The sequence below is a fragment of the Coprinopsis cinerea genome, assembly GCF_000182895.1.
Source record: "Coprinopsis cinerea okayama7#130 chromosome 4 map unlocalized cont3.4, whole genome shotgun sequence".
Lineage (NCBI taxonomy): Eukaryota > Fungi > Basidiomycota > Agaricomycetes > Agaricales > Psathyrellaceae > Coprinopsis > Coprinopsis cinerea.
The window spans coordinates 2,228,798-2,245,503 of record NW_003307541.1 but is presented as its reverse complement, the minus strand read 5'-3'; the positions used below and the strand labels follow the sequence as shown (position 1 = coordinate 2,245,503).

Here is a 16,706-nt window from a genome sequence, read left to right as displayed (position 1 = left end):
CCTCAGCCCCCACAGCGTTTCAGTCTACCGTCATGTCGACTAGCCGGATTTCGGATTGTGTGCTGTGTACAGCGGCGCAACGACGACACCGAAAGCCCTTGTGCCCATTACAATCTATCCCGATCCCATCAAGTCTCACACTGGACGCCCTTTCATAAGAGCTTGATCGTTTCTGCTTTCTAATTTCTGAACTTGAACGGCAAAGCATGACTGTGTTCTCAAAGCTTATTCCAACGGCGATTAGTGCCTATGGCCTTCAGACCCGTATGTTTTTTTTCCATCTTTCTTGGTTGACGAGCTAATGGGAGGAACAGTATTGGCTGCGATCTTCATCCCCGCCCAGACCGACGTCTTCTTCGACATGGGTGGTGCATTGGGCTGGTTAACCACCACCTTCATTTCCATGTACTATCCGACAGTGAAGGCGAGGCTTTGGGACGGTATTCCAATGACGTTCCCGCCTCTGTCGACCTTCTCTCATCGACAGTTGCTGTTGAATGCCGCTGTCGGTATTTGGAGCTTGCGCCTCGGCACCTTCTTGGGCGCGGTGGGTTATCTCCTACAGACTTGCTACAGTGGTCCTGATGCCTTCGCAGAGAGCCATCAAAACTGGCGGGGATTCGCGATTCGAGACAATCAAGAAGGATCCTACACACTTTGGAGCCTTGTGGTTTGGACAAGGTGTGCTGGACTGAGCTGCCATGCGACAACTGCTGACCTCTTGGAACCCGCCAGCCACATGGATCATGGCGGTGGGCTTGCCAATCTGGCTCGTCAACACGCTCCCACCTTCTCTCAGTCCCGGTCTTGGTCTTCGTGACTACCTTGGTATTGGCCTATGGGCAGCCTCTTTCGTCTTCGAAGTCACTGCCGACATGCAAAAGACGGCCTGGAGGAGGAGAAAGGAGCTTAAGCATCACGACGAGAAGTTTATCACATCGGGATTGTGGAGTATAAGTAGACATCCCAAGTATGTTGGATCCTATCTTGATTCGTCCGCCGTGTGGCGATTGCTAACTCGCCGCATTAGCTACCTCGGAGAGCTTGGTATTTGGACCGGGGTGTGGTTACTGGCATCTACCCCCCTTCAGACGCCTGCTTTTCCGGCGGGTACACTGGTCTTGTCCGCGATTAGTCCCATCTTCACCTGGTTCCTCCTTAACAAGGTAAGCTCCGACCCTGCCGCCAATCCGTTTGCATTGCTGAACTCTCTGTAGGTATCCGGCGTTCCAGGGCTCGAGCGACATGCAGACAAGAAGTGGGGCGCCGAGTGGCAGGAGTACAAACGGTGGGCTTTGTGACACATCCTGTTGACAGCCTGAGCTAAATTTGAAGCAGGAGGGTACCTGTTTTTTGGCCATGGGGCTCGACCGGAATGTGATTCGATAAACGATAGGAGCTTGTCCGTGTCTGGTGAAAGAATATTATTTGTTTCCGCTCTCGTTCCATCTTTGCGCGTGATCTGCCATTTACTCTTGCATTCTGCAGCACGTTGTTTCCGGTCCTCCGACTCTGAACTCGCGGCTCGCGGATGAAGTCATGAGTAAGTGAGTCATCATCCCCTACGTGCTCTGATGGCCGTCGGCCTGTGGGACCTAGGTTGAGACCCTGAAGGGAAAGTGCAACGGTTTTGCGAAAAGAAGAGGGGTGAAGAAATGAATCTGGTATGACAATACTGCACGAGAATGGGCCGATAGTAAGTGGCCATTACATTCAGGATCTATAAACGCAACAAGACCGCAATAAGACTCGCAACAGTTATCGGGGCCTGCCTGGACAGTGACTAGCCGGGAAGAGAACCTCCGTGTGGGGTTAGACATGATGACAAGGGCGGGTTAGTCAGCAATCAAAAAAATGTGCAAATGGCCTGATACTAATAGTATCACCAAACATAAACTTGGAAAGATTGAGGGGATATTCCATCTTCTTTTCCAACTCCCACCCAGTTTCCGCCATGGACTTTGTCCTCGACGTTTGTGACGACCTCTTCCTCGACAAGATTTGGGCGAAACTCGTCCCCCTCTCAGCTTTCACCGCGTCGCCCGAGTTCCTCCAATCCCTGAACGCGTCTTCCTCTTATGTCCCTGTCACGTCTGCATCCAAATGGTCCCAATTAGTCGCCTCCTTGCCCCACCCACCAATTCCCGCAACAGAAATCGCCTCGTACGCCGCCTCCCAGTCAATACCCAACATTTCTGCATGGCCACGGAACTACATACCGCGCCAGATCCTCTCACTATCCGTCCTCACACTCGTCGGCATTCATGTGCTGTATTTCCTATTTGCCTCCCTGTCATACTACTTCATCTTCAATCACGACATGAAACGACACCCACGGTTCCTCAAGAACCAGATAAGACTCGAGATTCAATCAAGTCTCAAAGCATTCCCTATGATCACACTTCTCACACTACCATGGTTCCAAGGAGAGGTGATGGGCTACTCCAAATTGTATGACGGATTGGATACCTATGGTTACATCTATCTCGTTGCATCGGTCCCATTGTAAGTCTCTTTTTCCCTGAACATCATTAGCTGGAGGCTGAGTTGTTTGAAGCTTCCTGCTATTCACCGACTACTGCATCTATTGGGTCCATCGCTGGTTGCACATTCCTATTTTCTACAAATACCTCCACAAGCCGCATCACAAATGGATCAGTGAGTCGAGATTGATATCAAAGCACTGTGAGGTGTAGCTGACCCGTTGACCAGTTCCAACCCCATTCGCCTCGCATGCCTTCCACCCAGTGGATGGATACCTGCAATCGGTCCCGTATCACCTCTTTGTCTTCTTGTTCCCACTACACCGGATGGTGTATCTGGTTCTCTTTGTATTGGTCAACTTTTGGAGCATCTTCGTGAGTTCGGAGCCCTTCTGTCATCTCTCTATCGCCGTTGCTCATCATCCCCTGTCCCGTTAGATCCACGACTCTGACATGGTGACTGGACACCCGCTCGAGAAGATCATCAACGGACCTGCTCATCACACTCTCCATCATATCTACTTCACCGTCAACTACGGCCAGGTGCGTTTCAGATGTCTTTCTTAGTTCGACGGATTGTATTGACACAACCCTTAGTACTTTACATGGGCTGACCGGGTAGGTGGATCGTATCGACAGCCCGAATCGCACCTGGATCCTTTGCTGGAGGTGAAAGATGCCAAGAAACAGGATTAAACACCTAGTTTCTTTGACTGGTATTTATTCCTCGAACAGCGCGCATTTTCGGCATCACCATCCATCATCAGGACTGTATCTGCATCATATGCCCAAAAGTCTGCATGACAGTTGTATCATTAAATTCCCAATCATACCTAGATCGTTGTCCTGGACCGCGCCCGTGGGTGCCGTACAACAGCCTGGCTATGCGATAGCCACCTTACAAATTATGCTCTCTTAAAGAATGGCTACGACCTATTTACATGTTATCTATTACCCTTCGACTTGGTCTTTCCCCTTGCCTTGTTGTCCTGTATACGCACGAGTAACGACCACATTCGTCGTGAAAAGAGATTTGCAATCTTGTAGTAGCTTAGTGCCCATTTTATAATCCACGTTGTACTACTACTGTTTGCAAAGTTCGATTTCCTCTGCCCGAGACCGAAATCTTAGACGTTTGCGTTTGTTCCAATTGACTCGAATGACGACCTTATTACTCAGGGCCACTAGACTATTGGAGACTACATTCACTTCAGAGATTCTACTACTACTACCCGCTCTCCTTTCTCGTTTTCCACTTCGAATACCTAATCATACGTAGTACACAACGGTCAACTTTCTGCTTCTACATCCGCGCAAACTAACCGGCATCTGCCCTCGGAAAATGTGCATCTAGCCTCGCTATTTCGAGCCCAATGATTGATCTACCCTCTTTGGAGCTTCAAACTGCCTCTCAGAGATTCGGCCTCAACAAAGATTTGTTTTCCAGGCCGTGCATCGTCCAACCCAGGGCCTTTGCATCGGCTTCTACTGTCCATAAGCAAGTCAAGCTGTCTTCGTAAAGGCGTTCAAATGTTCTGCCTTTGCATTTCAATTCATACCTTAGCGGGGTCAGCCACCTATAGTCCAATTGAGCGCCGGACTGGCCTAGCGTTCAATGATATCCATCCCGACTCCAAAGGCTGGCGGCAACTCCAATTAGTTGCAGTATACACCAAGGTCTGATCCCTCTTAGCTGGGTCAGATCGTCGCTAGTCCCGGACCACACACGGCGGGACGGTTAAAACTCGGGAACTACTTGATGTCTTTATCTTAGGGGCCCATTCTTCTCGTTCTCATCTGAAGTCGCTATAACATTTGTCTGTGGGGTATCCACGTTCCGGCCAGATTCAAGAAGCAAGAATCCCAACCCACTTTACCTGTAACTCGCACCTGTGGCCCTGTTCGCACGACGAGAAGTACAAACTAACGCGTCTAAGGCAATTACTCATCGAGAGTTTTATCGGATTCCAGAATTCGTAAGCCCACTTCATGTAAAACGTTCTCCATGGTTTCGGCAATCTCGTCGCGCTGGTAGTGATCTACTAAACAAACTTTGTAGTATAGCCCCTCAGGCCCCATCTTCTGGATCCTCGAGGATCCTTTAGTTTCCCAAGCTTCCTCCGACCTTGTCTTGTCATAGACTTTTCTTTCACTAGATGCTGAGGGGTGTTTCGGGCCACCGAGTCTAGTAGCCATCATGGTGATGATGATCCGGGGTCGTATACCAGAGCAGGCAATCAAGCTAGCAGGGACCATGATCACACCGAAGTGAACGCTACACCCGCGCATTTGGCTAATTTTGCTTCCCAGCCCTTTCAAAAGTCGACTGTCTCCCTTTCGGACCCTGTAATCGATAATTCCCTCTTGCTATAAGTGAGGTCCTTGGGACTCCTTGGACGGATGTGTTCGTTCCAGCCTCCTCACCTTCACTGGCATCTCCAATGAGCACCGACAACATCTTCGGCTGTTCGGACCTGCTCGTCGCCATCGCGGGCGTCGCAGTGGTACGTAGGTCTTGTGATGGCTTCGGGCCCGCCCTCCCCGTCAAGCACTGACGCCACACTCTGGTCGGTTTACCCGACTCCCTCTACCCTGGTATCCATCTAGTTGGTCCACTTGGTCTTCAAGAGGACAGAAACCCACGAACCAGTCGTGCTTGTGGGCTTGCTGATTGCAGTCCCTGGCCTTCTATCGGCGCTGTATTCGACACACTGCAGGGGTCGTCTCTCGGCTTTCTTCTTGGCCTGGGCTGTCTATTGGGCGGCTTTGGTCTTGTCTATCCTGCTCTACAGGTTGTCCCCGTTACATCCGCTCGCAGGGCATCCTGGACCCTTGCTATGTCGGGTGTCAAAAGTCTGGATGGCTTTCATCGCGAGCCGAGGGCAACAGCATCTCTACTATCACTATCTTCACGAGAAATACGGTGACGTCGTGCGGGTGGGTAAGTACCATCGTCCACCTTATCATAACCTCGCATCTGTAATATTTCGTTCTCCAGGCCCAAACGAACTGTCAATTCGCGATGCGAGCGCTATCGCTCCCGTAAGCAGTCTTCCAAAGGGAACATGTGCGTCTTCTTCAATCTTCCTCGCTCTCACGGCTCCCAACGAGTAACCTGGGCCCAGTCTGGGAGGGCCGTGTTCCGCAGAACGAAACTGTGAAGCCACTCATCGCTTTGAGAGACAAGCGGGAGCACGCTCGGCGACGAAGACCATGGACCAGGGCATTCAGTACCAGCGCTTTGAGGGGATACGAGGCAATCATTCTGAACCGTTGCTCCCAGCTGGTGGATGCTATTGGGTCTCAACAGGCCCCAGTGGATTTGACGAAATGGATTGGGTTTTGGTCGTACGTCCACCCATTCGCCGACGCCCTCCCCGAGCCGTAACTAACACCGCACCAATTGCATAGGTACGATGTCATGAACGATCTCGCGTAAGTCGGGGTTGCATTGACCAAGCACACTCCGTGCCCGACCTCGTGAACTGATGTAAGATTCCCATCCCCTTGGGATTGATTTAGATTTGGAGGCGGAACTGAGATGATCAGGGACGGGGATGTAGACGGCCTTTGGCACCTATTGGAGGCAGGACAAAGGTAAGTAGTGTTTGTACAGGTGTTTTCCTCTTAGCCTCATACCATCTTCGAATAGGAATTCGATCATCCTAGGACACCTCCCCTGGCTCGGGTCGCTGTTCCTCCGGTTGCCGTATTTCGCAAGTGATTTGAAGGCATTTCGGGCGCACGCTAAGAAATGCGCACTCCAGAGGAAGCACAAGCCATCCCCTTACAAAGATCTTTTCTACTACTTGGTGGGCATCCTCATTTGAGCCGAAATGGCCATCTATTGATCGTTTCTAAGATCGACGAAGACGACGCGAACAAACATCCACCATCCGTGGTCGAGGTAATTAACGACGGTATGGCTATCCCGTAAAGATACAAATTACACAGGTTAATCACCCATGCAGGAGGATTGGCAATAATAGCAGGATCGGACACGACATCCAGCGCCGTCACAAACCTTTTCTACTACCTCCTCCGACACCCAGTCGCGTTCAGGCGCCTTCAGTCGGAGATTGACTTTCTCGGGGATGATATCCTGGACTTCACCAAGCAGAGTCACCTCCCCTATCTGAACAGTGCTTTGTGAGTTACCGATTGCGTTCCAGGGTTCCTCTCTCTAATGGTTGCCCCAATCCAGGAATGAATGTCTACGTCTTCTTCCTCCAGTCCTGTCCGGCTCCCAGCGCGCACCGGAAAGAGGCACCGGAGGGGCAAGCATCGGCCCATAGTAAGCTAGCTATAGCCTCGGACGTCCTCTTCGAATGCTGATCGATCTTACTATGCTATCCGTTGTAGCTTCATTCCCGAGGGCACGAACGTTTTCATCCCGACATACAGTGTTCAACGAGACCCGCGCTTCTTCTACCCCCTACCAGAATCCTTCATCCCAGAGAGGTGGCTACCACCTGAACAGCGAGAAGCCCTCGAACCATCCATCTTCAACTCGCGTACTCCTTTCATTCTCAACACCGCTGCATTCACTCCGTTCAGCATCGGGACAGCCGGCTGCGCCGGAAAGAGTCTCGCATGGATGGAAATGCGGATGCTAGTTTGCCTAATCATGCAAAGATACAACATGCACCTAGCTGATTTCTACGATCCCGAGCAATACCTCTCAGAGATGAAAGACTACTTCATAATGATAAAGGGAGAGCTGCCCATTGTCCTTACACCTCGCATTCAGCAGAGATGAAGTCGATTAGATACACGAAAAAACATCCCATTATATACCCTTACTTGGATATACATGTTTCAAAGGATCTCCACTAGACTATATACCCTTACTTGGACGCACGAGTTTTAACAGTATAATAGTGTTAGCAACAGGACCGATTTTCGCAGCACCGGGAATCGCGTATCCCGACCCAGTGACCAGAAGTCGGAAAGGGCACCAAAATCAACAGATCTACCACAATAATGACTAGATTTCAATGGTTTACTTTCTATTGCGCTTCCTGACTTCCTCATCCTTGCATTGGTGCAGCATCAACTTGTTGGGGTGCCCGGGAGTCATGCCGGAGTGGCCTTTGGACCAATCGTATGAGATGGCGTAGGCGAAGAGGGTACCGTTGCGGTTGAAGGCGGTCGTGGATATCGGCCCAGGTGCTGCTTCGAAGGCTAAAAGTGTGTTGGTGATTAGTATTGAATCGGTTACCAGGTGAGGGAAACCCACTCTTTAGTCGAGTTCGTGCATCCTTATCCCAGAAGTGGATGGTGCCGTCGGAACCTAGGCGGATACAGGTCATCTAGACAGAAAGTTTCTAATTACAGTGAAAAGGCGTACCGCAAGTCGAGAAGGTGCCATGGACAGGATGGAATGAAATATCGTTCACTGCGAATACCATGGCTTGGTCTTTGGAGTTGGGGACAGAGTCTCGGCGATGGCATTTGAACGAGAAGTTGTTGCTGTCGGAGGGTGAGATTATGTGTAGGAGTGCGATGCAGCCAGAAAAACAAACCTAGAGTCTTTGTCTTCGACGTATCTTCAATTCAAATGAGATGGAGGTTATGGGAACGAGAAAGTGTAAAGCCAGCTTACTGGATAGCAACTCGACCTTCAACGCTTCCAATTGCGAACCCGCTATTCTGAGATGCTGTGAAGCAAGACACAACACGAGTTTGCCATTTCAAAGGGGAGGTCAAATTCTACAACGACGTTTAGTATCATATAAGAACTGTGTGAAAGGAGCACACCGACCTTGAAGACAGTGTTGGGGCTGTTGAGGTTATAAATTTGAATGTGTCGCTCGGCGGTTCCAACGACCATCAAAGGGTATTGGATGTCGAACGTATAGCATCGTTCTGGAAGTGTAACGGTAGCTACAGGGTTGGGAGTACGCAAGTCCCAGTACTAAGAACGCCGTCGCCATGAGGTTTTTTGCCCGCCTGTTAAAAACGTAACGCATACGTACTTTGATGGTTTTGTCCCAGCTACCGGTCGCCAAAACTCCAGCCTGGGGAGCGTTCACCCAGCCGACAACCTTGATTGGAGCATCGTGTTGGGCGACTTGGGTGGCCTGTCCAGTCGTAACATCGAACATTCTCCCAGCGTTATCCGCGCCTCCAGAGAAGATTTTCGTTCCATCCTATACAAAGGCCTTCTAAGAGCCGGCATTGTAATAGTTAACGCGTCAAAACATACCGTGTTCCAGCAAACGTCTAGGACGGGGCCCTGATGCTGATACATAGCCTTGCCTTGGGTCTGCCCCTGGGGCCCGACTTCATATATCCGGACCTAGAGGTGCTCATAAGCACGAATTGTCTCCTCCATATTGTCAGGAACTTACGCTATTGTCCCAGCTTCCAACTGCAAGATAGTCGGCTTGTGGTGAGAACGAGACTGAAGAAATTGAATCGGTCGGCGGCTCAGCAACTTCAACGTCTTTGTCCGCGGCAGTCGAAGCCGCCGTTGTCGACGTGGTGGCTCCAAAGAACGACATATCGTGATGTTATCGAGTCCCTTCGCGTTCGTCGTTGGTGATGTGGTCGTGGTCGGGTGCTGAGAACGGTTTGTTCGCGGTCAGCGTCGATGATTCCAACCTTCCTTTATTGGGTCATGTTTTGGCCCCTCCGCAAGCATGCTGAGCGCGCACAACGATGGACCTTTGAAAATGCCTATTTGCGATTATTCGAGAGTGAGCTAGTTGTGTCCTTATATTCAAATGGAATGCTGAAGTCATGACATAACCCAAAAGTGATTGGGCTAGAACCTGTGTAGGCTACTGTGCTACTGTGCGCCAAATATTTCAACTGTCTGGGGCCGCGTGGAATATTTTAAGTCATAAATTCTTCAAAACTGCAAAGCTACAACGAATACATAAACGATTATCGATGATCCACAACTACGACTCTAATAAACGACAAGAAGGGAATAAGGAATGTGCAAGTGTCATCTCTTCCCTCAGAAGGTCGTAAGGAGAAAGTAAATGAATGTACAAGGGAAAGAGAGCGAGAGGTAGAGATAGAGAAGGATTCGTCATTGCTACGACGATCGCGAGGCGCGAATGAGTTCGGTAAAGTATTTCCTAAAGTTTTTAGAATCCAAATCTCGGAGTTTGGTCGTAAAGTCCAGAGCCATCTCAGCAGGCCAGCCTTTTGAGGGCAGGAACGCCGAGAGGAAGTAGTCGTATGCTTCTGAACCGCGTGTCTTGCATACCGTTTGTAGTAGAGAGGCCACCTCGTGGATGACCTGGTTTCCGATGAGCCATTTCCACAATCACGAAAGCGAGATAACACCATACCATTAGCGCTTGTCCATCCTTGGGGTTGAAGCTGGGTAACGCCACCACGCCGAAAGCTGTGGGCACAATTTGCTCGTAGATGAATCGTTCAAATCCAGGTAAATTTCCTCCGAGTTCTGGATTTGGAGAGCCAGCAGGTTGGCCCCAGACCGTAACGCACCGGCCGAAGAAAGTGAGAGCAAGTTTTTGACTGGGAGGATCCGAGACGTCTTCCACAATCCGGAGAAGGCTTCCCAAAAGAGCCTCGAATGAAGCAGAATTTCCTAATGAACGCAAAATGAGATGAACGTAGGTATCTCGCACAAGGGCCATAACGCACGTTCCGAGGTAAAAATTCCCTCTAGTCTAGCATTGAGGATTACCACGAGTAGGTTGAGGTATGCTTTCTTCGTCTCTATCTGCCATCGTAGTTCGTCCGTACCGCTGGCCGCTTGCGAAAGGATGGCCGTTATATGGGAGTGCAGGGGTGCGATGAGCTTGTCCAACACCTCGAACATGTCCTTCTACGGGAGGGTCAACACAGCTACATCTGCGATGTTCAACGGACTGACCTGAAGTTTATGAATCAAGAGAGAAATGAAGTTCATGAAATCAACTAATTCGGAAGGCTCGAAATGTGCGAGAAGATGATTCATTAGAGGAGGGATGTATCCTGTAACGGTCGGACCCGCAGTTGCCAGTATTCTGGCGAAGGCGAACCTTGTCTAGGCGCAGGTTGAGACGAAAAGAATTGGTTGAGAGGCGGGATACCTACCGCATCACGGATGGGTTTGATGACGTTCATGGCTTCCAGACACACAAGGATGGCTTGTGCGATTTCTGCAAAGACTTTGAAGGAGGGGGCCATATAGTTCTCCGAAGTAGTACTCGCTGGGTGATCGGGAAATCCTTTGGAAATATTTCCAAGGGCCATGATGATATGGTGGACTTTGACGACAGGGACAAGGTCCTGGCTTCCTGCTCGGAACAGCTGTAAATTAGCGAGCAGTTCTTCCATGAAGGGCTTGACAATCGACAAGAGAAGATTCCCTTGCTCTTCTGTATCCTTGGACAGTGTCGAGGTAAGGATGCCAATGGTCTCGAAGAGGTATAATTGGGATTCGAAAACGGGACTCTTGACTGCTTCTGTGAGTGGGTCCGATTCTGGGTCTTCCGGTTCCGACAGTTGCACGTTGATCGAGAGCAGGTCGGGCAAACTGTTGATGATGGTGAGTGCGATCTGGCTGGGGATTTCGTGTCTCGATTCACGAATGAACTTGTAGAAGAGGTAGTACAGCCGGATGCGGAATTGTTGGTTCTCATTGTGCAACCCCCTGGGAAGCCGTCAGATCACAAGGACAACAGAGAGAAACAACCACCACGGTACCGTTTGTCTATCATGGCTTCCAGTGCGGGCAAAATGCATTCCTTTCGTACTTTGAAAAAGTCAGCATACCGAGTAACTGTTTCGAAGAACTGCAACGAAACAGTCCTATTTGGGTATGAAACGATCCCTGACTGAACCAGGGCAAGGAGCATCTCCCCATGGCTTGTCAAAGGAAACTCTGAGTAGTCGGTGACCTTGCGCTTGTCCTTGTCTATAACTGCAGGAGTCTGGCAGAAAGCAGCCCGACCTTTCCCGCCACCTGTGCAATGTCAGTGTTCACTCCCTCCGAGAAAGCATCCCAGGCTTACTTTTATTGATCTCTCCAAAAATGTAGACAAGGTAGACGCCAAGCTCGGCGTCGTTCCATTTGAGGCTCGTCCCGCTTTGATAGGCTGAGATGGTTTGCAGTGCGAGTTTTCTGACCTCATCAGTAACGAGGTCTTGGTCAATGGTCAAGATCGCATCCATAAAGGTTCGTAATTCCTTTCGAGACATTGTTAGCGATGTGCGCGGCAGTTATCCTTTCAGCCTTACTTTTCTCATCTTTTCAAATTCGCCATTGTCGTCGTCGTCCACGTCGTCGGGCTCGGCTTCTTCATCCCATTTCATCTTTTTAAGAATGACTTGCAGCAAAGCACTCAAGAAAGAGCGTTTTTGATCGTCAATGGGACCGGAGCTGACTTTACGGCTACGTTTGTACTACACTTGGAGTCAGCATACGATGCCTGTGGACGGATAGCGCAACTGACACTACCGAGGACCGCTTGGAGAAGAGGGAACACAGTGGAAGCCGTGTCGTCATAGTCATCCGCTAGGAACCGCAGAGTGACGGGCTGGAGGTCGACCAGAGCTGCTGATGCATCTGAACGAATGTCATCCGTTGGGGCATCCTGTGTCACGTTAAGGTAACTGTTGAAAGGGTCTGACTATAAACCACTCACTTCCACGAGTTTGGTGAGTTCCAACCCATAGACATTCAACAATTTGCCCAGTGCCTCTCGGTAAGATTCCTCCCCTTCATCAACGTCATCCCCCCGCTCTCGTTGTTGCTTTGCTGTTTTGCTTTCCAGGGCGTCCAAGACCTGACCGAGCGACAGCACTTTGAAGAGCTGGAGTTTATCTGCTGGCTCCTTCAAGCCCTTTGCTACGATTCTGAGCAAAGCGACGGAAGTAGCCAGTCGGATGGGCAAGGATGAGTCGGCGAGAAGCTTGAACAGCAATGGGACAGTCGTGGGTGTCACAGTTAGATTGATATCGATCCAACCTATGCAAGTGTTTGAATTCAAACTTGAAAGCGTTCCTAAGGTCTGACCACGTACCGACATACGACCCAAACGTCCTGATACCCCAATCTACGAGCTCGATGGAGTTGCCGAGCTCCTGAGAATCCCCGTCGCCCTCTTTCAGAGCGTTCATTCGCTCCACATTGGTCGCGACGATCGTAAGGACAGCTTCGTTGATTCTGGCTGCATCCCGTTCTCGAACCGCATCTCGAACCCTTCCGTCCCTGGCATGGCGGACAGCAGACCAGGTCCGTGCCGTTTTGATCATTTGGTCGGCGACTTCTCCTGAGATTTCGAGAACCAGATGGAAGAATAATAACGATATATGTCGATTAAGGCCGGTTGAGGAAGACTGCGAAGAGGGTTGGATGAGGCTGAATAGGTCCGTGAAGAAGGATGGCCATTGATCGATATACGTGCAGAGGAACAAAAGGGTGAGGGTGTGCGAGAATTTGTTTCGAATGACTTGAGGCAGGGATAGTCAGAAAAGCCCTTTCGAAAAAACGTCTAAAACGTACAAGGTGCATTCGCTTCTGCAGGGCCTTGGACATATTCTGATTGAATATAGCTCATCATTGCTTGCTGTAGAGTCTGGAAGGTCTCTGGGTCTAATGGATCGAACCTACATGGACAATCAGCATGGTCTGACGACACGGTTGGAACAAGGGAAGAGGCTCGATGACATTATTGGAATTAACTGAGAGAAGGCCGTTAGCCCAAATGCCTCAAGCCCTTCTACTAGGCGGACAGGTCGAGATCCAATGGACAAGACCATGAACAACGAGGGGCGGGTACTCACTTATTCTCGAGAAACTCTTCCAGAACCCTCAGAGCCCAGAACCTGGCCTGTGGGGGATATTTGCGCCCCTGGTCGCCATTGGTAGCGACGAAAATCTGCAAAGCCAATCGCCATGTTTCATTTGCGTTTTCCTGGATGCCCTGGATGTAGTTGAGAGCCTCTTGGAATAAGGTGGACTGGGAAGGCTCAGATGCAATCGCGATGGCCTGGACGACTCGTTCGATCTCCTGGTCCATTGTTTGCGCAACGACAACGAAGGGGTGAAGAACGCGTCTGTGACTGTCTTGAAGACCTTGTCGTCGGTGGATCGCGTTGAAAAGAGAGAAATGTGTCACGGAGCGAGGAAATGACTTGTGGTGATGACTGCCTTGATCAAACACCTTTGCCCACCGGCTTCTTTAATCCTCGCCGCCTCGGTCCGCCCGCCATCAATCCTCCACGACTCGTTATCTACATCTTCCGTACGCGCGAGCCATATGTCTTCAACAGCTTGTCAAGGCTCAACTCCACGTAGACGTCCCGGATTGTCGCCATATTGGCACCCTTCTCACTAGCTCCGATACCACTGATCGATTCAACTCTGACAAGGGATCGAGTTCATAGGAATAATGCTAACACGGCCGCAAGTGCATGCACCTCGATGTTCGTGTCGTCGGAAAAAGTCGCAAGGCGATAGGGTTAGAAACATCCGGTTCTTTCTCCGAGGCTCTGGAACGCCTGGATCAAGCGGGCCAGGTACACAGGTTATCGCACTGGCACTGGGTGCGATAAGTTGCTGCCAGATGATCGAGGCTGCGGATGGGAGGTTATACCAGCAGTTGGGACTGGGACGAAGGGGAGGCTCATGGCAACGTACCAGGTTTGGGCTCGAAGATAACGTCCAGTTTCAATGAACGTTCAAGAAAATGTTTCTTGGTCGCTGGCTCTGTTAGCGCCATCCGTTTCCATTCATATTCAAAGGGGGTAACTGCTACACTGTAGACTTGTGACAGATCAGGTATTGGTCGAGCTACGTAGAACCCCTGCTGGAAGGTAGTCGCAAGAAACATGCGCGAGTCAGTTCTTCAACTGACTCGCAGAGGTCAAGCTGGCCATAGGCGCAAGACGGCAATAGGATTTGTCATGCCGGGGCACCACCTTTAGCTGCCCAACAACCTGACCAGCGCTTGTCCATGCCGGCTCGCGATTCAGAGCACAACAGTTCTCAGCGTCTTTCCATGTTGATTTAAGCCGGCTCGTGCCAAATGATAATAAGTATTACACCTCCACAGTAGGATGCCCAGGCCGACGGGACGTTATCGACGACAGGTGGTCAGAACTCGATGAAGTCTAGGCTGCGCGTTAGCATCCATTAATTCAAGTGAGCGCCGATCTGATACCCACCGCTTTAGATTTACCCTTCTCGTCCAACAGCTCCCCTCCATCCGTACTATTCAGTCTCACAAGCTGTTCCGCACGGACCTAAGTATCCAGTGAGTACAAATGAACCCCAGCAGACCACCGGAATACATACATCCGCGGTGGTTTCCGTTCTGATGGTCGAGTGAGGCATGGTCGCAAGGTTGAAGCTAGTCGAAATGTCCGTCGAATCTATCTCGTTTCTCCCCTGCCGCAGGGCCATTCTAGAATTGAGAGATGCCAAGAGGGAGTTGGCATAAACTTTCAATCTTAATTAGACGAGGGATGGGCGACTCAGGTCGGCGACATACGTTTTCCGACAATAAAGTCGACAGCAAAGACATAGAGAGAGTGAGGTTTCGCAATGAACTAGCAAGACATTGAGCACGAGCTGAATTATAATGAAAACGGATCACATACCACCACCAGCTCCACGATGGCAACAACACTTCAGTTCTTCCTGTCAGTCAGGTTTCACAAGAAAGAGGTAATGAAACTCACCAAATAAGCACGCAGCGGTTAATAGAAAACACCATCAGCCGATTGATCATGCTGTTGGTATCCTCGTACCCAGTCCGACTGTTGTCCAGAAAAGTACAAAGTGCGGCCGAAATAAGGACGTCGGAGAGAACAACAAAGATGGCAAACGGCACGGCAGCGTAGTACTATGGGGATTCAATGGGTATCCGTCATGGTGAAATAAACAGACAGGGACAGCGATGTGTGAGATAATACGGACGAGAATCGTTACGCTGGGACAACCCACCTGCATTTCCCGCAGTCGAGAGAACTCCTTTTTGATATATCTAAGCCCGGGATGAGATGATATACATACGTTGGAGTTTGGAGGAACTTACATGAAGACAACGGTTTCTAATCCCTCGACCAGTTAGCAGACAGCTCTAGTCATGCGGGTTTGAAAGTCATCGCCCTTACCAATGCCGAAGACTACAGTCTGTTAGCGCCAATGTATTGACTTTTAGAACTCGGATAAACCTACCAAAGTGACCCAGGACTGTGAACCCAATTACTCCTGTGATTAACCATTTCCTTCTCCGACATACTGGCGAAGAAGTCTCACAACACATTCACCAGTAACAACTGTTGAACGTACGTGCATAGATTCTTTGAGTGAAGAAACTTCGCTGATCCCTCAGTCTCCAGGATGAAACGCAGATGGAGCATCACTTACGCTTGAACAACGAAAGCGATGACAACCTATCCCGCATTGATTAACGTCCGTTTACAGGTTCCAATGTTCCATGGACGAACTCACATTGATAGTGATAGACGACTGGATCCGGAGCAACCGTCCGTCTTAGTTCAGGCCATGGGCGGTAGATGTAGAACGTACAATTAGTGACCTAGCATTTTGAGTTAACATCGTCGTAGTGCTATTTGAATCGGCTGGCCAGGCAACAATTTCAGGCGGTGCGAATGAAGCTCTCACTCACCAGTTCCCTGCTGCAAGTGGTAGAGTGTTCCCAAAGTTCTTGATCTGAAAATAATATATGAGCCAACCCCAGCGACCAGGAAGGTGAACCCAAGAGGTCTTCACCAAGTAGTAATACATAGCGTGGCACACTGCACCCAAAGGTCAGCCCAAAACAAAGGAAACAAAATGAGGAATCCCGCACTGAAGATGACATGGAGGGTGTCCAAGGCCCTGTAGAATGACTCGTCAGCCCATCCCCCTTCTTTGCCAAGGCGGTATTCCAACGAACCATATTGACCCAACCTAAGAAGTCGTTCAGTACAGCTAACAAGGTTGAGTAATCCGGCAACGCACCAGGATCTTGATGGACATTCTATCCTTCGGATAGTGGTAATAGTAGTAGTATGTCTGCGGGCACAATCAGCATCTGGATACCCGGCAGCGGGTAGCAAAGGCTAACCTGCAGTGTCGTCATCCCGTACATCGCAATCGCTATCCACACCCCAACCAGCATAGCACCTGAATTGACCAAGCGTTCAAACTCAAACACCGGCCTTCAAACCGCCCCAAGTCCGAAGTCGACCCACCAAATGTATCATCGCTCAGAGCCATTGTGGTTGCTACCGTCTTCTGTG

The 16,706-nt window shown here is 50.1% G+C and overlaps 6 protein-coding genes across 6 annotated transcripts; 3 read left to right on the top strand and 3 right to left on the bottom strand.

Moving 5' to 3' along the window:
- Positions 1 to 69: 69 nt before the first annotated feature.
- On the top strand, positions 70 to 1,442 carry CC1G_12573 (hypothetical protein). Its single transcript, XM_001836340.2, has 7 exons — positions 70 to 264; positions 315 to 547; positions 597 to 681; positions 736 to 970; positions 1,031 to 1,166; positions 1,218 to 1,288; positions 1,339 to 1,442. Exons 1-7 carry the CDS (start codon positions 207 to 209, stop codon positions 1,379 to 1,381), a joined length of 861 nt encoding a protein of 286 aa, XP_001836392.2. The 5' UTR covers positions 70 to 206; the 3' UTR covers positions 1,382 to 1,442.
- A 493-nt stretch (positions 1,443 to 1,935) lies between these two features.
- On the top strand, positions 1,936 to 3,276 carry CC1G_12572 (fatty acid hydroxylase). The gene is made up of 5 exons (XM_001836339.2): positions 1,936 to 2,505; positions 2,558 to 2,658; positions 2,713 to 2,858; positions 2,922 to 3,026; positions 3,081 to 3,276. The coding sequence occupies exons 1-5, from the start codon at positions 1,955 to 1,957 to the stop codon at positions 3,177 to 3,179; spliced, it is 1,002 nt and encodes a 333-aa protein (XP_001836391.2). The 5' UTR covers positions 1,936 to 1,954; the 3' UTR covers positions 3,180 to 3,276.
- Positions 3,277 to 4,924: 1,648 nt separating this feature from the next.
- Positions 4,925 to 7,242, top strand: CC1G_12570 (high nitrogen upregulated cytochrome P450 monooxygenase 2; the record flags this gene model as incomplete). Its single annotated transcript, XM_001836337.2, has 9 exons — positions 4,925 to 4,987; positions 5,767 to 5,831; positions 5,895 to 5,918; positions 6,006 to 6,080; positions 6,136 to 6,295; positions 6,346 to 6,403; positions 6,455 to 6,632; positions 6,688 to 6,777; positions 6,846 to 7,242. The coding sequence occupies 9 exons, from the start codon at positions 4,925 to 4,927 to the stop codon at positions 7,240 to 7,242; spliced, it is 1,110 nt and encodes a 369-aa protein (XP_001836389.2).
- CC1G_12569 (Poly(A)+ RNA export protein) lies at positions 6,998 to 8,989 on the bottom strand (the record flags this gene model as incomplete). Its single annotated transcript, XM_001836336.2, has 9 exons — positions 6,998 to 7,667; positions 7,723 to 7,776; positions 7,834 to 7,955; positions 8,009 to 8,032; positions 8,089 to 8,195; positions 8,248 to 8,400; positions 8,462 to 8,635; positions 8,692 to 8,784; positions 8,837 to 8,989. The coding sequence occupies 9 exons, from the start codon at positions 8,987 to 8,989 to the stop codon at positions 7,486 to 7,488; spliced, it is 1,062 nt and encodes a 353-aa protein (XP_001836388.1). The 3' UTR covers positions 6,998 to 7,485.
- A 542-nt stretch (positions 8,990 to 9,531) lies between these two features.
- Positions 9,532 to 13,474, bottom strand: CC1G_12568 (KapM protein; the record flags this gene model as incomplete). The annotated part of the gene is made up of 13 exons (XM_001836335.2): positions 9,532 to 9,738; positions 9,791 to 10,053; positions 10,110 to 10,293; positions 10,342 to 10,494; positions 10,545 to 11,103; positions 11,157 to 11,415; positions 11,465 to 11,639; positions 11,691 to 11,855; positions 11,906 to 12,046; positions 12,098 to 12,420; positions 12,476 to 12,904; positions 12,958 to 13,061; positions 13,239 to 13,474. 13 exons carry the CDS (start codon positions 13,472 to 13,474, stop codon positions 9,532 to 9,534), a joined length of 3,198 nt encoding a protein of 1,065 aa, XP_001836387.2.
- A 995-nt stretch (positions 13,475 to 14,469) lies between these two features.
- On the bottom strand, positions 14,470 to 16,683 carry CC1G_12567 (hypothetical protein; the record flags this gene model as incomplete). The annotated part of the gene is made up of 21 exons (XM_001836334.2): positions 14,470 to 14,567; positions 14,622 to 14,699; positions 14,752 to 14,897; positions 14,948 to 15,005; positions 15,057 to 15,084; positions 15,138 to 15,301; positions 15,403 to 15,442; positions 15,494 to 15,509; positions 15,573 to 15,584; positions 15,637 to 15,699; positions 15,751 to 15,776; positions 15,829 to 15,854; positions 15,913 to 15,930; positions 15,991 to 16,000; positions 16,091 to 16,134; positions 16,195 to 16,220; positions 16,274 to 16,302; positions 16,361 to 16,374; positions 16,426 to 16,479; positions 16,532 to 16,590; positions 16,659 to 16,683. The coding sequence occupies 21 exons, from the start codon at positions 16,681 to 16,683 to the stop codon at positions 14,496 to 14,498; spliced, it is 1,008 nt and encodes a 335-aa protein (XP_001836386.2). The 3' UTR covers positions 14,470 to 14,495.
- Positions 16,684 to 16,706: the final 23 nt, after the last annotated feature.